General features: G+C 40.5%; 1 protein-coding gene across 2 annotated transcripts in view; it reads left to right on the top strand.

Annotated features, from left to right (window-relative positions):
- The window catches only part of ube3c (ubiquitin protein ligase E3C), a 31,533-nt gene extending 8,118 nt beyond the window's left edge, over positions 1 to 23,415 (top strand). The window contains exons 12-24 of one of the 2 annotated variants that reach the window (XM_030079324.1): positions 2,426 to 2,512; positions 2,669 to 2,826; positions 3,627 to 3,853; positions 6,562 to 6,666; positions 8,028 to 8,115; positions 10,666 to 10,763; positions 12,368 to 12,500; positions 14,048 to 14,295; positions 17,714 to 17,926; positions 19,708 to 19,896; positions 19,988 to 20,054; positions 20,367 to 20,497; positions 22,221 to 23,415. In XM_030079324.1, coding sequence (XP_029935184.1) covers positions 2,426 to 2,512; positions 2,669 to 2,826; positions 3,627 to 3,853; positions 6,562 to 6,666; positions 8,028 to 8,115; positions 10,666 to 10,763; positions 12,368 to 12,500; positions 14,048 to 14,295; positions 17,714 to 17,926; positions 19,708 to 19,896; positions 19,988 to 20,054; positions 20,367 to 20,497; positions 22,221 to 22,391 — 1,915 coding nt within the window. In that variant the 3' untranslated portion in view covers positions 22,392 to 23,415. Of the gene's footprint in view, positions 1 to 2,425; positions 2,513 to 2,668; positions 2,827 to 3,623; positions 3,854 to 6,561; positions 6,667 to 8,027; positions 8,116 to 10,665; positions 10,764 to 12,367; positions 12,501 to 14,047; positions 14,296 to 17,713; positions 17,927 to 19,707; positions 19,897 to 19,987; positions 20,055 to 20,366; positions 20,498 to 22,220 lie in introns of both variants that reach the window. The other variant, XM_030079323.1, reaches the window with a different exon arrangement.
- The last annotated feature ends 2,335 nt before the right edge of the window (positions 23,416 to 25,750 follow it).

The following is a 25,750-nucleotide window of genomic DNA, read 5'->3' as shown; positions in this document are numbered from 1 at the left end:
CGGAAGGTGGTCCTGACGGAGCTTCATGGATGGTCAACCTGCTCTGGTTAATCATTAGTGCATCCAAACCAGGAAGCTACCAGTTCATTTGTATGTGTGTGTTGGGAGGGTGTTTGTGCGATTTCAGTGCATGTGCTGCAGGGAAAATGCATTTAGAGTGAGCAGTAATGTGTTAGGTCTATTCTGTTACCAGCCCCCTGCTAGCCAAAAACGACATAGGTTATCTGTGTGTAATGGCTTAGCATGAATTGGCTCAAAATGCCTGTATATGTCAGGCGATCAAGTGATTTTGGTATATTGCTTACGAATCAACGGATAGAATTTAGACAAATCCCGTGTATTTTTTGCCCCCCTCAATTTTTACGGCTTCCTCCGTCCCACCGCTTTTACCATAAATCCTCTCCTTCGTCCTCCATCATTATTGGATATCTGTACAAAATAATTAGCTCACTGAGAAAGATTAATCACTGCAGGAGTGGACGGGATAGCTTTACAAGAGGCTAAGGGGAGCAAATTGCATCCCGGCCCTGATTTACTGCTCTTACAGGAAAAAAAAAGAGGCTGCCCAGTTGGTTGGCCAGCCCGGCACAGTGCCTTTTTAATAAATATGTACAGTGTCTCATGAAACTGCTCTCTCCTTTTTTTTTTTTTTTGAAGAGGACAACTTAAAAGCAGCACCGTGATTCAGGCTTGATGTAAACTGATGTGATTTTAATTGGTCTGCTAATTGGACTTTGCCTGTATTTGTCTTAGTAGGTATGGTGTAATTTTGATTTAATTGTTTAGCTTTGGGTATTTGGTGTAATTTCACTTTGATTGTGTATTTTCAGTCAACGTAGCATGCTGTTGCTAACGGGGTTTCCATGATGAAAGTGAGTGCAGACGAACTCCTGTCCTTCATTTGCTTTTGAGCAGTTGTTGTGATTTTTGAGTTGACGTGAGATAATGATGTTGATGATTTTACCTTTGGAGACTGCAAAAACAAACTGAATTTAGTTGGAAACCTGATACTTTTTCTGTATTTTTGTGCTGGCTATCACATGACCTGACCATGGCTGCCTATTTTCTGCGGAGCAGAGATACTTTCATTACTGCAAAATGAAATGATCTGGGTGTGATTCATCAAGCTACTTAGCACACACACACGCACACACACACACTCATGCACATGCAACCCCTTTTGATGTCTTGACTTTGTTTATTAGCAGTTCATTCCGTGATTGAAATGGGGGTTTGGGTTCTTGCGGGCCGTAAATCACCATGTCAGCTGGCATTTAGTGCTTTGTTTCCCATTTCAATCAAACACCCACATCACTTGTTAAGAGCCCAGAGCGCTATTCCTCGCTATTCTCCCGAGTCTTGTAGTACTGACAGATGGTGTGGCCTCGGCACAAACCATTTCTCAAGCTGAATTGAGGGTTGTCTGCCCCTCATCGCTCCTTAAACTCATTTCCATTTTGGCTCTGTTGAGTTTGGGTGCTCAAAAGGGTTTTGTACATTGACATTGAGATTAAAATATATTCAGCCGATATGACATTCACTTTTTCACCCTCTACTTCCTCTTCTTTATCTCTCACCGGTTTTTCCTCTGTTGACCTTTACCCCTCTCTTCTACTGTGAAAACAAGGATGCCCTATTAAAGGCAGGCATCCTTACAAGTGCCACTACAAGTGCCAGTACTGTCACTCTTCAGACAAGGGCCCATTATATGCAGTGTGCTTTATTTCGCCTTTTAGCTTACTTACCACATTATTGTCACTTGTTCTCAACCCTCTGTGTGAAAACGGCAAGCAATCTGGCAGTATACACACAGTCTTTAACAAAGAGCAGCTTCACACCTTGGTGCCACAGGAGCAAGTATTGAGGTATGTGGGCCCTCTGCAGTGTTATCATGTAATTCACTGTGAGTGTGGAAGCACGCCGGTGCTGCGGGGTCACAGCAAGGGCCAGGCCTCCCCTCCTCCTCTCTCCTCCATTGTCTCCCTCTTTGGCCATTAAGTTAAATGGGGCTCCAGCAGGAAGCCAGAGGGCTGTTTATGACCCAGGCTGGGTATCCTCGCCAGCAACTAGTTTACTAATGGAAGGTGCGTCGCCTAAATAAAGCTTAATGGCTCATTTAATCTTTTTTGGGCCCTCACAAGGTATAAAACTGGAGAGAAAGGCCAAGAAAATTCTATGACAGAAAAGCTTGTAACTTTTTTTATTTTATTTTTTACCCATTTTTACGTGCGTCCTCTGCTTGCTTGGGCAAAGTTAACAATTCTGACATAGACGAGAGCTAGATAGAAAGTAGTTTTACTGATTTCACTGATTGTGTCTTCTGATTGAATTAGCTTTTTAATTTGTGTCTGTTGTTGCACTGGCACGTCAAAGTTATCTGAGTCAGTGTTTCAATTGTATCTATCTTGTCTATTGTTCTCTCCAGACTTCTGTACAGTTTAGCTTTCAATGCACGTTTCCTGAGGCATCTCTGGCACCTGATAACTTCCATGACGACTAAAATGATCACAGGGTGAGTTGATTCAATGCTGTCAGTGTTTGCAGAGGTGCTTGAAATTTTGGGGCTGTCCTCAAGTTTATACAGGTGTCAGCTTGTATGCAGTTGATATTTATCTCTGTTTGCGTATATTGTATGTGCCTCCTACTTAATCTGTGTCTGCTCCATCAGATCCATGGTGCCCCTGCTGCAGTTGATCTCTCGAGGCTCTCCCATGTCGCTTGAGGACTCCAACCGCATCATTCCCATCTTCTATCTCTTCAGCTCTCTCTTCAGCCACTCGCTTATCTCCGTGCATGACAGCGAGTTCTTTGGCCATGAAATGGAAGGTAGCAGATTTTACCATTAGATTTGAATCATTATGCTGCACCTTTTAGTTTTTTTTTTTATTTTTTTTTTTTATCTAAGTTGTTTATTAGCTACAGTCTTTGTTTTTTTCACATTTTGGTAAAGTAAAAAGTAGCTCTGAAATGTCCTCTTGAAGTATTGGTGTTGCCATGAAACTTGTACTGTACTCCAGCTGGGGAAATTCACACCATTCCCTTTACAGCTATTTAGGATAAGAAATTCCATAATCCATGATGCCAGGTAACACATTTATTGACAGAATGTCGAAGCTTGGGCATCATGGATGTCTCGACTGGACCCACGTCATCCATCTTGGTTTGACTCATCCCTGTGTTATGCAGCAGAGGTGGAGCTTGCTTTTCATGCATCTGGGTGCAAGCTGTAGCTGAAATCTGTGTCTTGGATGAAAATTGAAATCTCGTTTGTGGTTAAAGGTTATAACAGTGAATTTATTACTGGAATTAGTTTATAATTATTTATAATACCTATATAGTGTTTTACCAATATTTTTACATTCCAAGGTCTTCTCCACATTGTTGGCCATGGGTGCCAGGCATCCATAGCACCCAGAATCCTAGCATCCTGCTAATGCTGTGCTGCATCAGGACTAGTTGGGCATCCTGCAGACCCATCCATCATTCCGATTTCATTATTTGTATTGTTAGCCAAGTGGTGTATTGTCATCCTTTTTGTTTTTGGCAGTGGCGTATTATCTTGCTGCTATGTAATTGTGAACATCAATATTAATAAAAAGATGTGCATACATTCTGCCTCTCAGCAGGACAGACTCAGTCGTCCATGATGCCCTTCACGCTGTTAGAGCTGGTGACTCTGTCTCGTTGTCTGAGGGACGCCTGCCTGGGCATCATCAAGCTGGCCTACCCTGAGACCAAGACGGAGCACCGTGAGGAGTACATGGCTGCCTTCCGCAGTGTGGGTGTCAAGACAAACACTGAGGTTCAGCAGCGAATCCAGGCTGAACAGAAGCGATGGGTACAGCTCTTCAAGGTATAATAAAAAGGCTGAAAGTGTCACCCCTAGCATTCTAGGGGTAATACCTGCAAACTGAAAATAGCTGCATGGAGTCACATTTTCTGGACCTGAACCTGGACTAGACTGATATGTGGCACAAAATTGGTTCCCAAGGCATGCAGTCTACAGAGGATGTGTATCTGAACACTCAAATCAGAATTTATACGTGTTGCCATGACAAATGCTAGAAAAGCTTGTGTCATTCATTTGAAATAATTGTCAGAATTTTGGCACTTGTGGCAGCTTGGCTAAACCACCATTAGCATGGGGGACAAAGACACATCTATGAAAATATAGCACATTAAACAGATTGATTGGTATTTGAGGAGACAACTCAATTCAGTCAACACCTGAAGACACACAATGTGGCTAAAATGTGTGGGAAAATTATAGGTGTCAAAACAAATATAATGTCTCTTGTTAGTGTTATTCAAAGCAAGAGTGTGTCTTTTTTGACATTGCTGTCAATTCATATTAGTTTTGAGTTGAGTTATGTCCTTGAATACATAAAAACTACCTTCTAAAATCATCAGAAATGAGCAGGAATTTAGAATTGAGCAAGAAGCCTTGCAGTGTGAACATACCTAACACAGCACGAGACCTAAATTGATATAAGTTTTCTAATTGAGCTTTTATGTCCAAATGAAAATTGAAGGCAAATGTTGTAGCTTCCATCTGTATGTCCATGTTGCTTCCAGTGAATTCAGACAGTGAGACGTCAGAATTGCCTCTTTGCAATTTTCCTAAGTGTGTTTTATTGTTTTACTTTGATACTAAAGGACATTGGTCATTGTATGTGATGCAGTAGCACTAGGCTTAATTGTTATGAAGCCTCTTTGTGCGTTGAGGCATATCGACCTCATGTTTGTAGCTGTGAGGGGAAATCAAGCATCTATGCATGAACAGACAAAGACAAGGCAGAGAGCAGCCGTGGAGGTCATCCTCTGGTTATTTACCCAGAGGAAATGAGGCAGATAACAACATTAACTTCGTTCTCCTTAGCTCTTTTTCTCATTCCACCCCTCCCTTTCTTTTATCCTCTCCTTTCCTCCATTCTCGATCAAGGAAGCGGTAATTAAACGACTTTGTTCCTGACTGTTAGTCTTTGGCGGACGGATTTGAAAGTGAACACTGGTGCTCTGTGAAAGGTGGCAAATACGCGAAGAGCACGTCAGGAATTTTCATAAAAGATCTGCTCAAAGGCCTCTTGTCAGCTAAAACGACCCATTAAAGAAGTGGGGAGCAGGGGAAATGCATTTTCCAAATTGAACGGTGGGATTTACAGTCGGTTTAACGCCACTGACCCCTAACACACTAATGTTTGGTTCGTGTCATCAGCTGTCCCTCCCCATCTTTTATCACCTCCATTGTCGAGCTATCTATTTAATTGAAAGAAGTTAATTGAATGAAAATGATCAACTAAGCTTGTATTAATATTGCTAATGGAACTTTCTTCTTGGCCATGTTTGGAGAGCGATGTCACGCCGGAGTTTGGGAAAGGCCCATTAAGGCTTGCACTTAACCCGATGGGCTAATTAAGGAATGCTTATTCATTCCTTGAGTCAGGGGGTAGGCTCGCTCCAAACCCATCACCACGCGCATTTTACAGCATTTTGCACTTGCCATTATTGCAGACTCTGGTCGCCTCCCATGATTAGCCAAGATTGATTGTCACTTTATGAAAATGATGTGCTTTAGGAAAGAACATTTTGACTGGAACAATCTAGCCTGGTTATTATATGGAAATCGCCTGGCTGTTACTGTTGCGGCAGGCAGAACCGCTCCTTTAGCTAATTCTCATGAAATGACATGAATGAGGTTACAGAGAGGATGACTGGGAGCAACTAGTCATAGCAACAGCAGAGCCTTTTAGTGGCATGCATAATATGGAGTGGCAATAACCAAGAGGCTCGCCAAACACCAGGGCCTGCAGCTGCAAAAATCTGGGGGCGTAAAATTAATTTTCCAGCAAAATTGTGATAGTCCAGTAATTATCTTGCTAATTGACAATCACAGTCATACCATTGCTTTTTCATGGCTCAGGAATACACTGCACAGACAGGAACAGAACTAGATAAAGAATAATATCTATTTGTAAGGCATGGATTGCTTTCAGTTGTGTCAGAATGGTGAAGAATAGAGATTCAAACAAAAGAATATTGAACACAGTAGCGTACAGATGCTCAGCGTAGCTGATCCTAGTGGTTACCTGTTCATAAATCCAAGTAGCAGCGTGCATGCTGTAGTGGAAATGTTACATCAAAGTGAAATATTACCTTAAGCAGAAGCCCTCTGCAGGCCAGGCGAGAACCACAGTGCTACTTGCGGTGCAATGAACCACTGATGCTGTGTCTTTTTCAGTCTCTGTCCTGAGGCTGATGTCAGCATACCTCCTCGGTAATTAACAGGGCTGGATATTGAGGGACGGTGCAAGTCGTTTTTCTTTTATACTCCCTATAAATGGTGCACTAATGGCTGAATTCTCAAATTGCTTTTTGTTTTTTTTCTTTAAGAGAAAGCACATCGTCTTTTCGACCAGCTTGTGTCTGACTTGTTTGTTTCTCATATTTGAAATGTACTTGAAACAAACACTATGCGACATGCTGTTTTAGCATTAATTGTGGGATCTTTTCCCCCAGTTGGTGTCATTAATGTGATGTCTGTGTGTTTGATCTACAACTTAGGTCATCACTAACTTGGTGAAGATGGTGAAGGCCCGTGACATCAGACGACCCTTCTGTCCAGCAGGTCACTGGCTCTCTGAAGAGGTCAACATACGAGCAGATAAGGTACCACATTATCATCATCGCTTTTTAGTTTCTACTTTGTGTCATTTTTGCATGTAATTTGACCTTCAGTTTTATCAGTCAAGTGAAACAAAATGTTAAATTAATTATTAAATTACCTCATTATAACAAATAAGTTTCTGCACCATTGTATGATTTTTTGGCCATTTAGGCATACAACCTAATTTCATTGATTATTTATTTATTTATTTATTTGTCCACAATGTTACTGAGGAATTTGAGTGAAGTGGCAATGTGGTTGTTTATACAAATGAAGACATGGTGTCATGTTAAATGCATTACCAACAGGACCTTATTGATAATTGATAAGGTGGGTATATTAGCAGGTAGGAATGTGAATACAGCTTTAATTTAGGTGTTGTGGAAATACACTGGTGCAGTCTGACAAAATTTTGCACCGTTTTTGCTTCTACAGTATCACTGGGGAGGGGATATGGATCAGCCCTGTCAGTTCATTAGTCTGTCACACACAGTATCCCATTGATCGAAATTTCCTTTCTTAAGGAAATGGAATGATCCCATTTTTTCTTTCTAGCATTTTTAAAATTGCACTGATTGGCTTCATTACATCATTGTAGTGATACATCACTACAATGATGTATCAGCCACAGGATACAACATAAATATTTAATGTTGCTGTTTTCTGAGGTTAGGAAAATTCCAGCCTAAAACACACTGACATTATTCAAAACACAGATCTGAAGTATAGCCAAAATTGAATCCACTAGCATCACTGGACGATATTCTCAGCTCAAAAATTCACCATTCTAAGAGTTAGCCATCAGGTTTCAGTGTATATCAAATAAATCAGCAAGGGTTTCTTTGTAGACTCAGAGATTTACAGCAATGTTAAAGAAACACGCAGTGAGAAATCTAGCATAAAAGGGGGCGAGTGCACTTCTTTCTCCCATTAAACTCCATTGTAACTACAGCTCCTCTTTATTTGTGTCAAGTTTGGTGAGTTTACCCTCAGAAAAACTCTATTAGAACATCAAAAAGACACCAGAAATGAAATGTGAGTCACCAGTCCCTGTTTTTGAATAATGTCTTATGTATTTGAGGATGGGATTTTCCCTTTAACGTGACCATATCAACTCTTTAATCAAAATATCAACTTCATCTGATTGATCACAGTAACTGCAGGGTTATGTTTATGTACCTTGTGTCATGGAGTCTGTATTGCCACTTTACATGAGGCAAACATGAAACAGTGAATTGCTGTCCACTGCCATAAATCCACCACGAAGCCCAAGCTGCAAAAACGTCTGTGCTTTATTTATGCGTGTGTAGATGGAAAATATAGGTGAAGAATTAGCTGACCTGCAGGCCTCTTGCCTCTCCAGGTTACCCAGCTGTACGTTCCCTCGGCAAGACACATGTGGAGAACACGGAGGATGGGCCGCATCGGACCACTCCAGTCAACACTCGATGGTAATCTGTTTAATGGTTTTTGTAATGGCGAAACCTCTTACATTTAAAAGTAATTCTTTAAAAATAGATGACTAAATTGCTTTGTTTTACTGGGATAGAAGGCTTTTGTTGCCTGTTAGTTTGCAGTCATAACTGGTAAACTGTGCTTTTATTGTGTTAATCTTAAATGTTATATCAAAAGTGAGATGAAATGGGAAATCAGGCAAGGAAATTAACCATGACATGGGACAAGTTTATTAAATATCTGTGTGGAGCTGTCATGACAGAAGCACAAGCTAGGTATAAGCATTCATCTGCATCTGCCAATGAAAAGTAAAATGTGTGCTTATGTTTCTGTCAAAAATACTTGCACTTTAATAATACAGAGAATGCACACAATATCTCAATATTCCATGTAAAACATTATTTTATCAATTTGATTTTTGATTCTCAAATATCACCCATTCCTTGAAATGTAGTGTTTCTGTACAGTGGCAGTGGTACCTGCAGTTGATGGAGAAAAATAAATTTTGTACCATTAAAGCTTAGTTGTTTTTCATAAAAAAGAATACTGCTTGATTTTAAAATTTGATGAATATTGCCATCTTTTCTTTGGACAGTGTAGTCAGTATATGTGGTCATAAAAACAGGAATAACTGTTCCAAATGTAATCCAAGACTTTATTCATGATGGCATACTGATGGGAAGCGTAGCGCTCCACTGGAAATGAATTAGATTTTAGACTCGTATAATGCTTGTCTCAGCTTGACACATAGCCCAGGAAAATCATCCTAATGGCTGTCCAAAGTCACCTTCTCCATGTTTCCAATTCATTCTCTATGGAGCTGTGCGTCAATATAATAACATGTAAAGGGGATGGGAGAAAGTCTCCTTCCCTTGTTTCTATCTATAGGAGTTGTGATGATTACTAATGCAAACTGAACTGCCTTGGCTGTACGAGTAGCATATGTTAGTGATGAAAGCAAATGGGATTGTCTATGACCAAATTGGCATTGAGTCTTTTTTTGGTTAAGTGGGTAAAAATACCATCATAATGTGAAAATGTCTCCCAGAGTGAACTTGGAAAAAGCTGTTTACCGTTCTTGTTTTAACAAAACTAGAGTACCACTTTAGTCTTCATTGAGTCAATTAGCTGCTTGCAGGGAAACACACTGACGCAGGCAGAACGTCTTCTGGCTCACTTCGAGCTTCCCAGGTTCCTGTGAAGTACGGTGTGAAAACAAGCTGATAACAATGTGTGTATGATCTACCTAATGCCACCCACAGGCTGTATGGGATAAATTCAATTAGTGTGAAAGTACCTGATGAACTCAGCCACATCTGGTCCATGTGTTTGTCTGGCCTTTTCTCATTTCCTTAAATGGACAGGCCCATGGCTGATGAATGAGCAATGTATTGACCACACTGGAGCCATATTTCTCCTCAAAGATGGAAACCTGATGGGAAAATGCAGATCAGATTGACTAATTGAGCAGAATAATTGAGCTGTGGTGGAAGCAAAGTGAGGAGGGCGAATAGCAGTTTAGCTGTTGTGGCAGTTTTTCTCTTTTTTTTGTAAGCTAAACAGTCTAAACCCCGAGTTTAATACAAAACAAACGTCTGCTTAATGGATATAGCCAGACAGGTGGATGGGCAGCTCACAGTTGAGTTAATTAAAAGGGTGTATTATTGTGGAGTGGCGAAGGGAGGATTGAGTTGTCTTTAATCGTATGCCTGTAAACAGCCAGCAGTAAGGTGGACTGCGTCTTAGATAGAGAAAAGCTCATTTCAATTTTGGGATAAAAAAGGGTTTTTTGTTATGATGTAAACCCATTAGGATATTTTTTTTTTAAATAAATGTAGGATATTTTTTATTATGGTGTTTTGGATCCTATAATATACTCTCACATTTGATGTCATTGACTCCAGCAGCTTAGGATTTGTATAGGACTATTGATTGTCCAAGTGTTAAATGTTGGCCATAGTGAAAAGTATCCATATATTGGTATGGACATTATTCTGCCAGGAAGAGGAAGAGAAAGAGATCACAAGGTGCAAGCACAGTGCTTTAGCCTGGTTGAACATTAACATACCTGTTGTATCAGCTGTGGCTGCAGCTGTGGTTGCGGTGCTGTCTTTGATCAGCTTAAGATGCATGCAGCTGGACAGTAGTATATAAACTTAAATGTACATGTCTACTGCTCAACTGGCTGAAAATCAGTTGAATTCACAATGATCAAGATCATTCTCACTTGCTGTCTCTAGGATCTTATTGCATGAGTTAATAAAGGTCTTACAGACTGAAGATTTGGCCTATTGAAGGTATATTTTATAGATTTAAGTGTGTGGATGTGTTCACAATTACTGCAGCAAAATAATTTGGTCACCTAATTAAAGCCAAGAATTATTATTATTAATAACAATCATCATGATAGCTAGGGAAATAATCATCATCATTTTAGATTAGAAATTTGTAGCAGTGGAATGTTAGTGTTAACACATGGTGAGAGGAGAATGGTTGGCTGTGAAAAAGCGCTAACATAATGTGTGTGTCTGTCTGTCTGTCTGCAGTTGGCTTGGAGCCTCCGCAGCTCTCTGTGTCTGAAGAGAGACATCTGGCCATCCTCACAGAGCTCCCATTTGTGGTTCCCTTCGAAGAGCGAGTCAAGGTACTGCACTGCTGTTTCCACACAACTACAGCAACCAGTTTTATATGGAGACCCTGTTCATTTATGCAGCGTTATGGCTGAGTATTAGCAAGGACCTCACAGTTTGATTTCAATAATGTGGCTCATATTACAATATGATGGGATACTCCACATTATCGGCACTATGTATGACTGAAATTTGCAGTATATTGATGCAAAAAATACAATGTATCTCTCTTTATTGTTGTGATGCATGATCACGTGTATTATTTATATGGATTAGTTCTCTTTTTTAGGGAATTTAATTGTGAACACTGCACATTTCTGGGTGCAACAGTGAAATCATTTTTATAACAACATACACAGTGTAATTGCACAACTGTTTTTGAGTTGAACTCCAAATACACACAGTAGTAAACAGGCTCAGTTCCAGCAGGATTAACCACAGGCTGCTGGGAAAATATCAGACTTGGGTCTAGACAGGTGTGCATGTGTGCATTGGTTGTTTTACCACAGTATGTTTATATAAACATGCTGTGACAAAGCTTTAAGATATCGAGTTCTTGTTCCTGTTTTTGTTTTTAAATCTGAAATGTGTAAAAAAAAAAAAAAAAAAAAAAGCTAACAGGAGCAATGATATGAATATAGGAAGTGTGTTAAATCTGCGCATTTTGTATACATATTACAACATACATGTTTAACATGTATATGTATACATATTTATCACAAAATTGGAGAGATGTTGATTGGATATTTTTTTAATCAGTTTACTTAAACTAGTTTTGCTTTTTTCAAAAAGACGCGTTTACCAATGAAAATAATCATGAGAAAATATGTTTCATAGTAGTTCCACCTGTGAATGAATTCTCTACAGGCTGAAGAAATATTTTGTCTTTTTCCAGGAAGTATTTAAAGTTACAGTGCTGATTTGACCCGACTTGACCTGATTAATTACCATCCATTCATCCATCCATCTACTCATCTTCCATATCTGCTTATTTGTATTTAGGGTCCTGGGGGGCCGGAGCCATTCCCAGCATGCATTAGATCGAAGGCAGGAAAGATGCTAGACAGGTTTCTAATAAATAAAACATACATATTCTTAATTTTGTTTTTGTGAACTATGACACAAGCAGAAACAATATTCTTCCATGGATGCCACCATTGCTATGCTACTGATCTCTGCTTCCCTCTGTCTCCTTGGTGAACAACCAGCTGGCAGACTTGAAATGATCAAATGGCACAGGCAGATATAGGAAAAAAGCTTTGCTCATTCCTATGGGTAGCTGCTGCTGCTGCCGCCGCCGCTGTCACCCGGGTCCCATTGCAATATATACAGGAAACAAATTGGTGCTTAGTGGTGTGTAAAGGCTTTAAGACATGTGCCATCTAATTACTGTCCTGCGACTAACTGTCTCTGTCCTTAATTACTGTCTCTGCCAGTCTTTCCTGTCCCACATATACATCTTCAAAAAAAAAAAAAAAAAGATAGAAGAAACAATCAAAATCATAGAATATGATAAAGAGAATGAAATTCCTTATTTCTGTAAATTTAGGAATAAGTGAAAAGATATCCTGTCAGCTTTGCCACTGACCCTGCTGGTGGGCTTACCTCTCTCTTGTAGATCTTCCAGAGGTTGATCTATGCCGACAAACGGGACGTGCAGGGGGACGGGCCATTCCCTGATGGAATCAATGTCACCATCAGACGCAACTACATTTACGAAGATGCCTATGATAAGCTCTCTCCAGAAAATGGTACTTTCAACACGAATGTTAAAAAAGCTGTTTCACCTGTGAATTGATAGTTAATGTTTAGAGTTACGATAAATGTGTGGAGGCAGCCTGAATCATGTCTCCAGGAGAGTGTGCAGTAGTATCTGTGTTGTTTGCTTATATATGCTATGGACCACAATTATGAGAGGAAAGGAAGCATAGTGTAGTGAATATTAAGACTATTAGTGAAACTCTTATTGTGCCCAATAAAATCATGATATTGAGGTTCAAGGTTCCGGTTAGCATTAAAGATGAAGGTTATCTCTCTCCTTGTGCAGAGTATTGAATTTCAGTAAAGCATAATTGTGGTCCCGATTATTATAATGGATCACATAAAAGCGGAATCAATTATTTTAAGTCACCTCTTTTGTGTTTGAATTTGAAAGGGCACTTCGGTGGGGGCAATCTGATTAAAAAGAGTAGTAGGAGACCTGATCTGCTGGGCTGAAGACATGATCTATATCATTTATGTGTCTATAAGTTATAGCTGCCTTGATTTATTGTTATACATTAATTATACTGAAACATGACCTCTTATGTGGTTTCATTTGAATATTCTGCAGGTCAAGTGAATGCTTCCTCCCAAGATGTGTTTGTTGCAAAAACATATAATACAGGTGTACATGTAGATATTGCTGATATAGACTGTATATTTTTTTCCAGACATAATCATGTCACCAATTGAAAAGTTTGCTCTTCATTACCTTTGTGAAAGTTTGAGTTTTTCGAAGATGTTTTTTGTAGTTTTTATAGAAAATAACTGTACTGGTTAATGCAGCAGTACATCTGATTTCTTTAAATAAAATAATAAATGGTCAGGTATGCTGTTAAAAAGTATTTTACCAGGTCCTCAATGTCAACCTTGACTGCTTCAGAAAAATGCAAGATGAAGCTTAAAAGTAGCTATGACTGTGCCAATTAGAGTCCAAATGATTGTCTCAGTTTGAAGGAACTGAGGAGCAGAGTAAAGTATATGAGAAAACTCTTGCCAGTTAAACTGCTGCATGGGTGCTCACTCATCAGTTACATGGCACATTCATGAATCTTTATGAATGTGCTCTTTCTCTCTGTCTCTCTCTCTCTCTCTCACTCATCCTCGCTCTCGTTCTCTCTCACACACAAACACACAGACACACCAGATCGGGAAATACACATGCATGGAGCACCAGACGGACACAGCCCCCTACTATAGCATGAATGGAAACGTGTGCGCACCCACGGACACAGAACTTGTAAATTAAGTCCAAGCCTTTAGAAGAAAAACTTAAATGAATGATGAAACTGAACTTCTTATAAAATAAATGTGGAAAAATACAAAGAAAATCAATGAGGTCAACATAATGTTTGGGTGGGCTTTTTGCCACATTTATCAGAAGAAAGGGTGAACATAGTCACATATTGCTGTGGCTATGAATTTTATTGGGCAATAAAAACACCATCTGCCATTTGTCCCCATGTTCTTGTATCCATCTCTTCATAAATTCTTCCTCATGTGCTGTGATTTTTTTTTTTTTGCTTTGTTTTTTTAGAGCCAGATCTGAAGAAAAGGATTCGAGTGCATCTGCTAAACGCTCATGGTCTGGACGAGGCAGGCATCGATGGTGGCGGTATCTTTAGGGAGTTCCTTAATGAACTGCTCAAGTCAGGCTTCAATCCCAACCAGGGCTTCTTCAAGACCACCAACGAGGGTCTGCTCTATCCCAGCCCCACTGCAGAGATGCTGGTTGGAGACTCTTTTGCCAGGCACTACTATTTCCTAGGAAGAATCCTGGGAAAGGTGAGGCTCCAAAGTCAGATTAAGTCAGATCTAATAGTAACAGTTATTATTTATGATATTTTATTGATCCTTGTTAGGGAGGTTTTATTTATTTTCTCCTCTCAGGAACATCAGAGCACTGGGCCATCAAACACAATACCTGGCTTTGCTGATATCCAAAATTTAATATTACAATACTGTCTTGTCGAAATATCACAATATATGTTATCATCAAAATTCATTTACTGTATTTCATTTCATTTTGTTTTCTTCTTAATTCTTAACCTAAACGCTCTTAAATTAATTGATAAATTAATCACATTTAATTAACCTATTACAACTGCAAGTTCAAGATTGCACCCAGCATTAAATTGTTAAACTGAAACTTCTAACACCTTGCAGAATAATGCCATAAAAGCAATTAGGCTCAGTATTAAACAGTTGTCTTGCATATTCATTCTGCTTTGGTGGAGCTATGATTCAACAGATGTCAACAGACCAGGGGGGTGTGGGGATTTTGATATTACAGAAGACATGCATGCAACAATGGATATATCGTATATTGGCCTAAGCCTGTGCAGTACTCCCAATCTGGTAGACACTGCGTCTTGCTCAGGGATATTTAAACAGGGCAGGTGCTTGCCAACACACAGGGGCTTAAATCCTGGTCCTTCAGTTGAAGAATGGTCTCCGTAACCACGAGGTCACCCTGCTGCACCTACATTATTATCTATTTTTATGCCCTTTTGAAAAAAATCTCCATACCCCCACAGTTTTTATACATGGCCACCAGTGCATGACAGTCAGTGTCGAGGCTGCCCTCAAACAGCAAATATGTACATTTAGAGATTGGTTTTCATCTACAAAAAGCAAGGGGAATTTGGTGTTTGTTCAAGAAACTGACAATGTTCAGTGGAATTGCAATCCATTTATTTGTTTGAAAAAGACAAGGTAAGGTTTTCAAAGACAAAGAACTTGAACCTGGAGCTTGTACAAGGCTTAGTTTTGTTAATTATCCCTTTGCGTAATCTATTGATGGCATTGTTTTTCTGTCCCCTCCTTCCTTGATGGCACTATTTATTAGAGCCTAATGTTTCTAAATCATCCTTAATGCATGTGGTGGTGATTGTTTATCAAGATGCCTTCCTGGTGGGGGGTCATCTCAACCGGAGAAGAATTACCTCATGACAAGCGGTCGCCTCTCAATTAGGGCTTCCATTAGCCGATGATTCCTGCCTCTTGTTTGTGTAGTGATTGCATTTGGCTGGTGCTAAATCAGTGAGCCCACACAGACAGGACATAAATAAGCGTTCAAAGCATGTGGTAATAGCATTTTGATCTGTTTTACAGTCAGGAACATCTAAGTCTCTCTCGCTCAGCCCGAGATAGTCTGGTCCACTTATCAGAGCACCGTAACTCCTCCTCCTCTTCTTCTCTGTATTCTCTACACAGTGAGAAATGGCCAGTCAGCGGCTACAAGCTCTCCGCCCCCACTTCCTCGACTCTGCTCTCCACAGCTAATGGTTCAGGCAATTAGGCAGGGGGATATTAATTTGAATTTGACTTTCAATTAACCCTACCTTAAGTTCCTCTTTCTCCATAAATATGGACGTTTGAGTGGCCATTTGAGAGGTGTATTGATATTTGTTTAGTGCCGTTATAGCCTGGATAAAAGGCAACCGTTTATATAGATTGGGATTGCATCATCAGCGCTGCGATGTGCGCAGTGCACACTGCGACTCGAGGGACACGGGAGATTAATATTGTTAATTAATGTCCGAGGCGTGCCATTGTTGTGGGGGTGATGTATTACAGGCAGGAGTGGCTTGTCTAGGGTACTCACTGAAATGGGATTGAAAATCAGAATAGAGGCCGGTCATCATCCTTCTTCCTCACTTGTCCACCCAGCTGACAGGCAGAAAGATTTAAGCCACAAATGGGGGCAACATGAGAACATGTTACTTTCCTTTGGTAGTTCTATCCCCCAGGCTTTAAGACTAAAGTACATTTTTTCTCTTATGACAGTTTATGTTGTCTGTCAAAATCTCATTCCCCACCATGTGGGATGACCAGTAGCGGACAGCTTTGTGCCTCATCCATCCCTCATTAGCACAAAACCTCCAACCTCATCAACAGTGGCCTTTCCACTCCTTAAACTCTTTGGGTGATGAAAGTTTGATGTTCCCTCCTCCCTCTGTATCTGCCTGACTGCTCCAGTGTCTTTACTCATTTACTTCCAGCAACTGATAATTCTCTTTAGAGGTGTGTGAGGTTGGCACCTCTGATTGATAGTGATGCGTTTGAAAGGCATTATAATTTTATTGATTCTTAATGTTGTAAATTAAGGAATTTATTTGGCAGCTAACAGAATGCACCTGCAATGTTGCTGGCATTTATTCTACCTGATGGTGCCGCGATCTGCTTTAATTGCGTTGCCACTGCACTCACTTATATTAAAAGGCCCAGGCCATAATAATTAATTCTTTCTAGCCCAAGTCATTTTGGCACAATTTCTGGCAATAAACACCCATAAATAAAGTAAGTGGCATTGAAAAAAAATAAGGCTACAGGTTTTTTCCATATACTTATTGCTGCCTCTTCCCGGCACAAGTGTTATTGATAGGTTTCAAGGGGCCACGCTGTGCATATGGTCTGAAATGAGGACTGGCCACCAGAGAAATGCTAAGTGGATTATTTTGCATAAAAAATAGACAGTGTTTGAAGTTGTGCAATTAACCTGTGTTTAGAAAATAGCTCTGATTTATGCTCGCGTGTGTGTTTAAGATGCATGCATTATGGAAATCCTTTAGATTTATAATCCATTTAGCTGATGTGGTCAGGGTTTTTAGCGCTATCATTTATAAAGACCTGTATATTTTAATGCCTCCAACAGGCTCTTTTTCTGACTATTCCAGTACATTAGCTTTAGGTTTTATGAGTCACCTGCCCGGCCGTGGTTCTTAATGGCATTTAAGGTCAAGGTGAGAATTGGCATTTATAAAGTTTGAGGCGGGTGAAGTAGAGGCCTGTGTGTTTTAGATAGATTGGCCCTTGTGTTCTGTGTTTTGCTCTCACTCACTCTGATGTGACCATATTAACTATGTTATCACTTGATTCTTTGATGTAAGAGTAGTAGTGCAACTTTAATGTTGTGTAATATCTGTTGTAATCAGAACTTTGAATATGTACTTAGCAGTATTATGTTTGCTACTTGATGCAGGCTGCAGTCCATTTAGTTATCTAAGTTATCTAATCATGATATTTTCTTAATCAGTGAAACTCGAGCAATAAATGATGTCTACATTGTAGGTTCATGCCATTTATTTTCATTTATACTGAATAACTAATTGATTGACATTTTGTCGGTGAATTTAGAAGAATGAACAATTGTCCTTGTTTGTCTTTCATTGCTCCATTTAATTTCCCTTTTTGTCCACAGGCGCTGTATGAGAACATGCTGGTGGAGCTGCCCTTTGCTAGTTTCTTCCTGTCCAAACTTTTGGGAACCAGCGCTGACGTGGACATCCACCATCTGGCCTCCTTAGATCCAGAGATGTACCGTAATCTTCTCTTCCTCAAGAGCTATGAGGATGACGTGGAGGAGCTTGGCCTCAACTTCACCGTGGTCAACAACGACCTGGGAGAGGCCCAGGTGACTGAGGGTGGGGGACAGGGTGGGAGCGAGATAAATGATTCACATGTCCTCTCTTCCATCTCTATGTCTTTTTCTATCCTGGTCAGTAGCTCTCTTTCAGCCGTGTCTCCTTCCTCTTGTTTGGTTCCTCATTGTGGCGTTAATAATTCATTTCCCTTATGATGTACCAGTTTTCAGCAGTGAGAGAGATAAAGCACGTTGCTGCTGTCGCCCTAAGCTCTGCTGCAGTGCAGGGAACACAGCAGCTCTGTTGACCATTCCACCTGCCTGGCCTCTAGAAATTATCTCAAAACACGCCTGACAGAAGCAACTAGCCGCTTTTAGGCACGTCCACTCAAAAGCTCAAGGCTGTGGAGACGAGACACCACCCCCACACTGAGTCACCTGGGCCTGGGCCTGCACTCTACTCACAGCCCCTGTTTGCTCAGGGCCTTACACCTCTTATTAGCTCTTCTTCAAACAAGACCTGAAATGGTCGAGTTACAATGTGGCCCTCCTGGCTGCAAATAGGGCATCGCAAACACGATAGGGAAAACAATTTGTGAAAGATTAGGCACACACCCGGGAGCAGTCTGCCCTGCATTTGCCCTCGGGAGATAGCCAAAGCAAGCAAGATAACAACAGTAATTCTCTTACATTAGCACATAATCACAATCCATTGAAAAAAAATAAAATAAATAAAAATACCCCCAAAATGATTACCTGTCAGTGGAGCACCTTGAAGTAAGTGGTATTCTACAAGGATTGTGCTCCTTTGTAACTGGTAGATGCTATGATTGATTCATACACCAGACTCTGTGAATGGAGATGAGCACATCTGATCCAGTGCTAAATGCTCTAAAGCTAATGAAACAAGAGAACTCAGGGCCAAATTGTAATGGACCAGATGCTCAAGTTATATGCTATATTCAGACACTGAAACTTGCTTAACAATACACACACACATTCACACACACACAACAAGCTTTACCTGACTGGACTATGAATCAGAGTACTGTTGGAAAATATTTTAAGCGCCTTTCTATAATTGAATTAAATCTGCCCGGCATAATAAAACCATTTGCATTGTGTCTTTGTCATCTGGCATTCCAGGCAGGCTCAAGCTAACACCAAGTATAATAAAATATTTTAGTCTCAGTTTTAGCTATTCTGGCAGTGGAGCTTCTTTTTACTAAAATGGTGCTGACAACACTCAACACTCAGTCTTTCATATTATTGGGATATAATTCCAATAATTTTACCAAAGAAAAGTATCACTTTTTAGATTGTTGTAATCCCATATGAGACGGGATTACATGCATCAGCCTAGTACATGGGCACTAAATCCACAGGTTCTATGCAGGTCAACATATTAGTGAAAAGCATGGAGAGCGAATGTTGATCATTTTTAGGCATGGAACATTTTGACAAAATGTATCAGTTTTGTATTCAGTCTTGCTACAGTGCATTTCATGTATTTAAAGACCTACCACCATGTCAGATGGTGATATTTGTTATTGTCAGAGATAATTTCACTTGTAGTTGTCCTAATTTAGAGTTGTATTACCCAATCACTTTTAACTTACATCATATTGAACAGTACAGAAGAGAATTAGGGCCATGTGTGGACATTTGAATTCTTTGGTTCACCTCAGAGTGCAGTCATAATTTTGAGTTTTTATTTTATTGTAATTCAGAGTTGAATTGAATTGAATTGAAATTCTGAGATGATATTCCGATTTTTGAAACGTACAATGTCTAGGAATATTGGAAATATCGACTCTTGCCTTTTTATCCAGGTGGTCGAGCTAAAGCCAGGAGGGAAAGACATTCCTGTGACCACAGCCAACCGGATAGCCTACATCCATTTGGTGGCTGACTACAGACTGAACAAACAGATCAGGCCTCACTGCCTGGCCTTCAGACAGGGCCTAGCCAACGTGGTCAACCTTGAGTGGCTGCGCATGTTCGACCAGCAGGAGATCCAGGTAGTCTGCACAACAAGCAAAGCTGCATGTCAACTTGGAACATATCTATGACAAACTCACTGAAAATGGGTGTTTTTCCACATCTTCATAGGTGCTGATATCTGGGGCTCATGTGCCAATTTGTCTTGATGACCTGAAGAAGTTCACAAATTACTCAGGTAGGATCGGATGTCAAAAATATTTGTGCTGGAATGGCAATTTCCTGCAATGTTTGGATACCATAACAAAGTTGTTCACTTAATTACTTAACCTCTGTCATCACTCCCAAGAAATAAACATTATGTTACAGAGTTGATTTTCCAGTTATGCCAAATGGTTGAATTTGCATGCTGAATTTTACTCATATAAACATTCATCAGCGTAAACTGGGTAAGGTGAAAGTGTAATTGTAACAGTTTAACAGATTCAGTGTGAGGGAATGTTAATTTGTCAAAGTGCTAGTTAAATTATGTGATTTCCCTCTCTTCTAGGTGGCTACTCAGCCACTCACCCCGTCATCCAGATCTTCTGGGAGGTGGTGGAAGGCTTCACAGACGAAGAAAAGCGCAAGCTGCTCAAGTTTGTCACCAGCTGCTCCAGGCCTCCACTGCTAGGCTTTAAGGTGAGGGTTGACCTGAAGCTCACCTTCAGCCATTTCTGTGTTTTCTCTTTGCCTTCTTTTCTTTTCCCTAAGTTTACTTGGCAGAATATGTAATAGCAGTAGCCACCACTGTTGGTAAGTTTACTGAGGAATTAGACAAAGCTCAACAACGGGGAGTGTTCTCCCTTAATGGGCTTGTAATGAAAATACCTAGACTGATAACGCCACTCAAATGATGATTTTCAAATTAGGCAGCGATAAGACTGCGGCAGTCTGGTGAAGCCTTATCACCTCCTTCACTGCTGTTCTATAGTTCATGACCCTCTGCTGTGGAAGAACTTCTTCAGCTCTGTATACATGGGCTTGGTTAGAAACCATGGCTGGATAAATATTGCCATTTCAGAACTCAGTAGCAGGTTGAACTTTTGAACTTTTGCCTTATATTTGACATGGCAGAAAGGAGTAATTTCCTGTTGAGGGAAAGCATGGCCTTACTTCTAAACACCATCTCAGCACTGCTGATTCATTATTGCTAACCTGCTACTTCTAAAATTATTTCCTAATAGGAAGGCATTTCACTTCCTCACTGACTTGATTTGTGGGACACTTAAGTAGTTTGAGACAGGAAAAAAAAGGCAGAAAGTGTTGCTCAGAGCCATTAGGAGTTTTATGTGCCTTACTTAGTATAACCAGAAGCTGTAATTGTCATATGATTGGTTTTACTACTTTATATCACTGTCATTAGTTAAGAAAACTTAATTGCTGTGCCGCAGTAGAGGGAGGGAACAGAACTCTCCTTAAAATCCTCCGCAGTGCCTCCTCCAGGGGTATGAGAGTTGCAGATCCTCCTCATTTAATGAATTTGACTTTGGCCAGTGTGTGGATGCTCTCCCCCTCCCTCCCTGTTTCTTCTCTACTCTGGAAAGGGCGGTAATTCGTGGGGGTAGTGGCCCCCTGACCTGGTCCTCAGCTTGAGCCAGCTAAGCCTTAATTAGCTGTCGTGAAACGGCCCAGGATTCATTAGAGGAGAAATAGCTCTGTCAGGAGAAGCCATTTAAAAAAGATGATGGAAACTCCTTTTTTTTCCAAAATGATAGCTCTGGTAATGACACTTTCTCAATAAGCAACGATAGTTTAATACGGTAATTGTCAGAAAAATGGGGTCATTACGGCAAAGCCCCCGAAGAGCCATTTAATCGGGCTAGCATGGTGGCTGAACCATACTCACTAACTTTAAATAGCAGGATGAAATCAGGGAAGAGGAGCTGATTTCCAGGCCGGGCTTGTGATGGAAATGGTCAGTGTCACAGTCTGCAGATGAGGTGGCCTCATCACAACGAGGCTCCATTTAAAAAATGCCAGATAGACAACATGAAATGACCATTCCTTCAGCATCTCATCCAAGGGTCACACTGTGGGCCAGTGCCTCACTCAGTACCTTTCAAGCACTGAGCTGATTTCCTAAATTTATACTTCAGCAGTATTAGCTTAACGCTTAATGTCTGTCTTTTAACATTTATCCCCTTATGGAACACGACATTTATTGCTTAATTGGAATTGCCTGGGACATTGTGATCATTGCTGACATGAGTTGATTCACATCTTGTTTTTTTTTGTCTGTGTGCGTTAAGGTGGCTCTGCTTAAATTTCTCTGACTTTGCGTCTGCCACTCTAGCCAGTTCTTTATGTGCTTATCAAGGCTCGAAGAATGAGTATTCAAAAGTTTACGGCTTTGTGTGCACAGGAGCTTTACCCGGCCTTCTGCATCCACAACGGGGGCAGCGACCTGGAACGGCTGCCGACTGCCAGCACCTGCATGAACCTGCTCAAGCTGCCTGAGTTCTGCGACCAGCACCTGATGAGGAACAAGCTCCTGTACGCCATCGAGTCCTCTGCCGGGTTTGAGCTCAGTTGAGGAGGGGACAAGCTTCTCTATCCCTGCATCCACGGACTGAATGCCACAGCGGGGCTGGGTGAGAGACCGGCAAAGACAGACAGACAGAGAGAGAGGGGAGTAAAGCAATGATGCACTGAGCTGCCTGATTCACTGTGTGTGTACAATGCCGTCAGTGAGGGAATGATCACCCACAGACTGAAGAGGGGGTACAAAGATAACAAGGGTGGGAATTTGTTTTTTTTAAATTCATGTGGCTTTTAAGTAAATTTAAATGTTTATCAACTGACAAAACACTTACAAAGAGCAGTGATAGCTGAAACCTTGCAGGATTTGTCTTGTGCTAAAGCAAAAACAAGAGCCACCACAAGTTTCCACAGCAACAGTCTCTCTTTTCTGTGATCTAACATGAATAGCAACAACAGTGTTTTTTCACCAAAGATAAAGTGGCGTAGTCTTAGAAAAAGGCAATATAAGGACAGATGGAAACTGAGACTGTCGGACTCTAAAGCCACCTTGTGGTGTGCCAAGGGCTGTGGGGGTGGAGATGCTGTTGTGTATACCCACCATGTACTTTCAGGTAGAGGTCATCAGAACTCTCCTTACGTTTTTGTGATTTCTTAAAATATTCTTATTACTAGTAATAACCGTCATGTCTGATACCCATACCATAAATGCGCATATGCTATCGGATGGTTACATCTGTGGATATGTCAAGGCAAATGGCTTATGTTGTTGGACTAGAGCGAGAAAGTGCTATTGATTATATGATTATGGATTTGTGAATATGTAAATGTTTACAGCTACTCTTGTATGATTCATTTATTCAGTATTTGTACAGGTTTCTTTGTGTGATGAATGAAGGCCTCATGTTTTCACACATGCTTGCTAAAGTGAACAATCTATTCCCTAGTCAGTGCCCTAAAGTTTGCTCTCAAGGAGCAACAAATGTGTCACGTCGATAAGGCTTACAAATGATCAGTGTACCAACAGGGTGAAAAAGTGTATGGATATGAATAAACCCACTTTCTTTTGCATTTCCCTCCCATAAGTCTATTTTCTTGTTGCTTGTAATTTACAGTAATGACCAAGATATAAAACAGTGCTTTGTGGGAAAATCTTCTCCTGAGTTTTATGGCCTCTGACATATAATTAAAGAAACATCCAGTTACGAAACACTGAGCAGAACTATTCTGGCCTTGAAATGCATTATCGGGCCGAGCACAAATTAAGATTGTGTGCGTTTGTCATAAATCTGCCTGCCCTCTGATGCAGTACAGCCCAGGAGATATCCATCCCTGTTTGGACCGCTTCCATCTCTCCATCCTTTCCTTCCTGCTGAAATGGCCAGCCGCTGCCCCCTCTTTCATTTCAAACCCCAAACCCTAAGCATCCGCTGGGCCAGGGAACTCAAAGTGGTAATTGGGTCTTAAAAACCAGACTTGTCATTGAAATGAGGGATTCATCTCAATTACTATGAGATTTATTTAAGACTATTACCTTGTGATGGATTATAACTGACAAAGTTAATGCAGGCTGTTATGAATCATTCTCCACGCCCTAATATACTTTAGCTTGCTCATAGGCCTTTTAAGGGCTAATTGAAGCTTTTAGCCTTATTTATCTTGCTGCAGTGCAAGAAAACATCAACAATTACTTGAAAGGGATGGGGACGTTACTTTCCAAAAGACTCCTCCAGAAGTGCCATATACTTTTCATGACCTAGAGGCAAGCAGTAAACGGGACAAGTGTGAACCCAACATGCGAGCGTAACTGACAGGTTAATCATGATCCTCTGTCTGACCTGATACTCTGTGAACAAACAATGTGACAAATCATGAAACACAGAAAATGCTTTTTTTGGCACTCAAAGCTGGAAAGGTCACATTAAAAAGGACCATGCGCCCTCACAGATCACGTTTTGTTATACGCGAGTGCCATCTTGCGGTCAGCTGCTGGTACTACAAGGTGGCGTTTTCAACATTTCCTCTGCGGGGCAGTTCAAATAAAGGTTTCTCCACTCCCTCACCTGATGTCTAAAACCAATGAGCAGAGACATTTTAGACCTTGGACCCCTCAACTGATAAATGTTTTGTCTAAAAAACCGACTTGTAGAAAGAAATTTGCTCTCTTTAATGGATGAGAGAACGCAGGGATCGCAATCCAAACTGGAGATTATGCATTCTGTCCTAGTGGCATCCTCTAATGACTGAAATAGAATAAAATTAAACTAATCCTCGTTGTTTGTTGGGCACTTCCTGAATGCCCAAATGCCCTCAGAGGTTTTCAGGCTTTGACAGAGTGATCCAAACCACGTCCCAACAGAATAAAGAGGAAATTGGGTTAAACTAAGCCACGTTTGACCATCCTAACTATAGATTTTCAAGCTCGGAGAGGTTACAGCTAAATGTATGCCCATACAGTGTGATGTTTCCACGGTGACTATTATAGCACAGTGGGATACTATCGTGGGTTGTGTCACAGTGTTGAGATATAACTGTGGTTATGCTTGTCTAGACATGAAGAGGGAGGAGCCCTACCCTTCCTCTGAGTTTTATTAACCCAATGCTGCTCGGTCAATCATGTTGAGAATGGCACTCTACCTTTCACCTATTTAGTCAGTTATTTTTTTTCCATTTTTCTAATAATAATAATAATAATAATAATAATAACACTGATGATCATTGTAGGATGTAAAAACCGTTTCATCACAGTGTCCATAAAGCACATCGCAGTCAAGAATAAGTAAAACGGGTAAAACGAGATTCATGACTAAAAGTAAAAGTTCAAAATGTGACGAAAGACAGATGTTCCATTCAAGTTATAGGAGGTGATTCACGATTATCCTTTAATATTATCTATAGCTGCGATCCCTTTTTGCTTAGACCCGTCTCAATGAGTCTAATTGGATATTGACCGCCCATAATGTCCTATATAATTAATAGACATCCATCATTCTCACTGGGCCGCTCACTTTGGCATTAACACCAGACAGTATTAAAGGCAAGAACGACCTTCTCTTTCCATTTCAGATCGATGCGATCCATAGACTGTACATTTGCGCGTGATTTCAGCTCAAAACTACAATAACATGAAGTAGGCCTGTATCTTTAGATAAAATCCTTAGCTCACAATTGACAGATTTTCATTCTTTTTAATTTGAGGATCTCCTGTTTCGACCATTTTTAGTTAGTTTTTTGAGTTGTGACGTGTTTGATTAATGGAAAGTTTCCACTGTAGGCTTTTTTTTTTTTTTTTTTATATAAGATCACATTTGCGACCTCGTTTGTAAGCCTTATTTTGGAAGGGAAGGGGCTGTCAACGTCAATAATGATATAAACAAAAATAGTAATAGTGGTAGTCATGGCAGACTGGATGTG

Source organism: Myripristis murdjan, chromosome 20, assembly GCF_902150065.1.
Source record: "Myripristis murdjan chromosome 20, fMyrMur1.1, whole genome shotgun sequence".
Taxonomy (NCBI): domain Eukaryota; kingdom Metazoa; phylum Chordata; class Actinopteri; order Holocentriformes; family Holocentridae; genus Myripristis; species Myripristis murdjan.
Note: the sequence above shows the minus strand (reverse complement) of the source record. Positions and strands in the feature narration are given on the sequence as shown.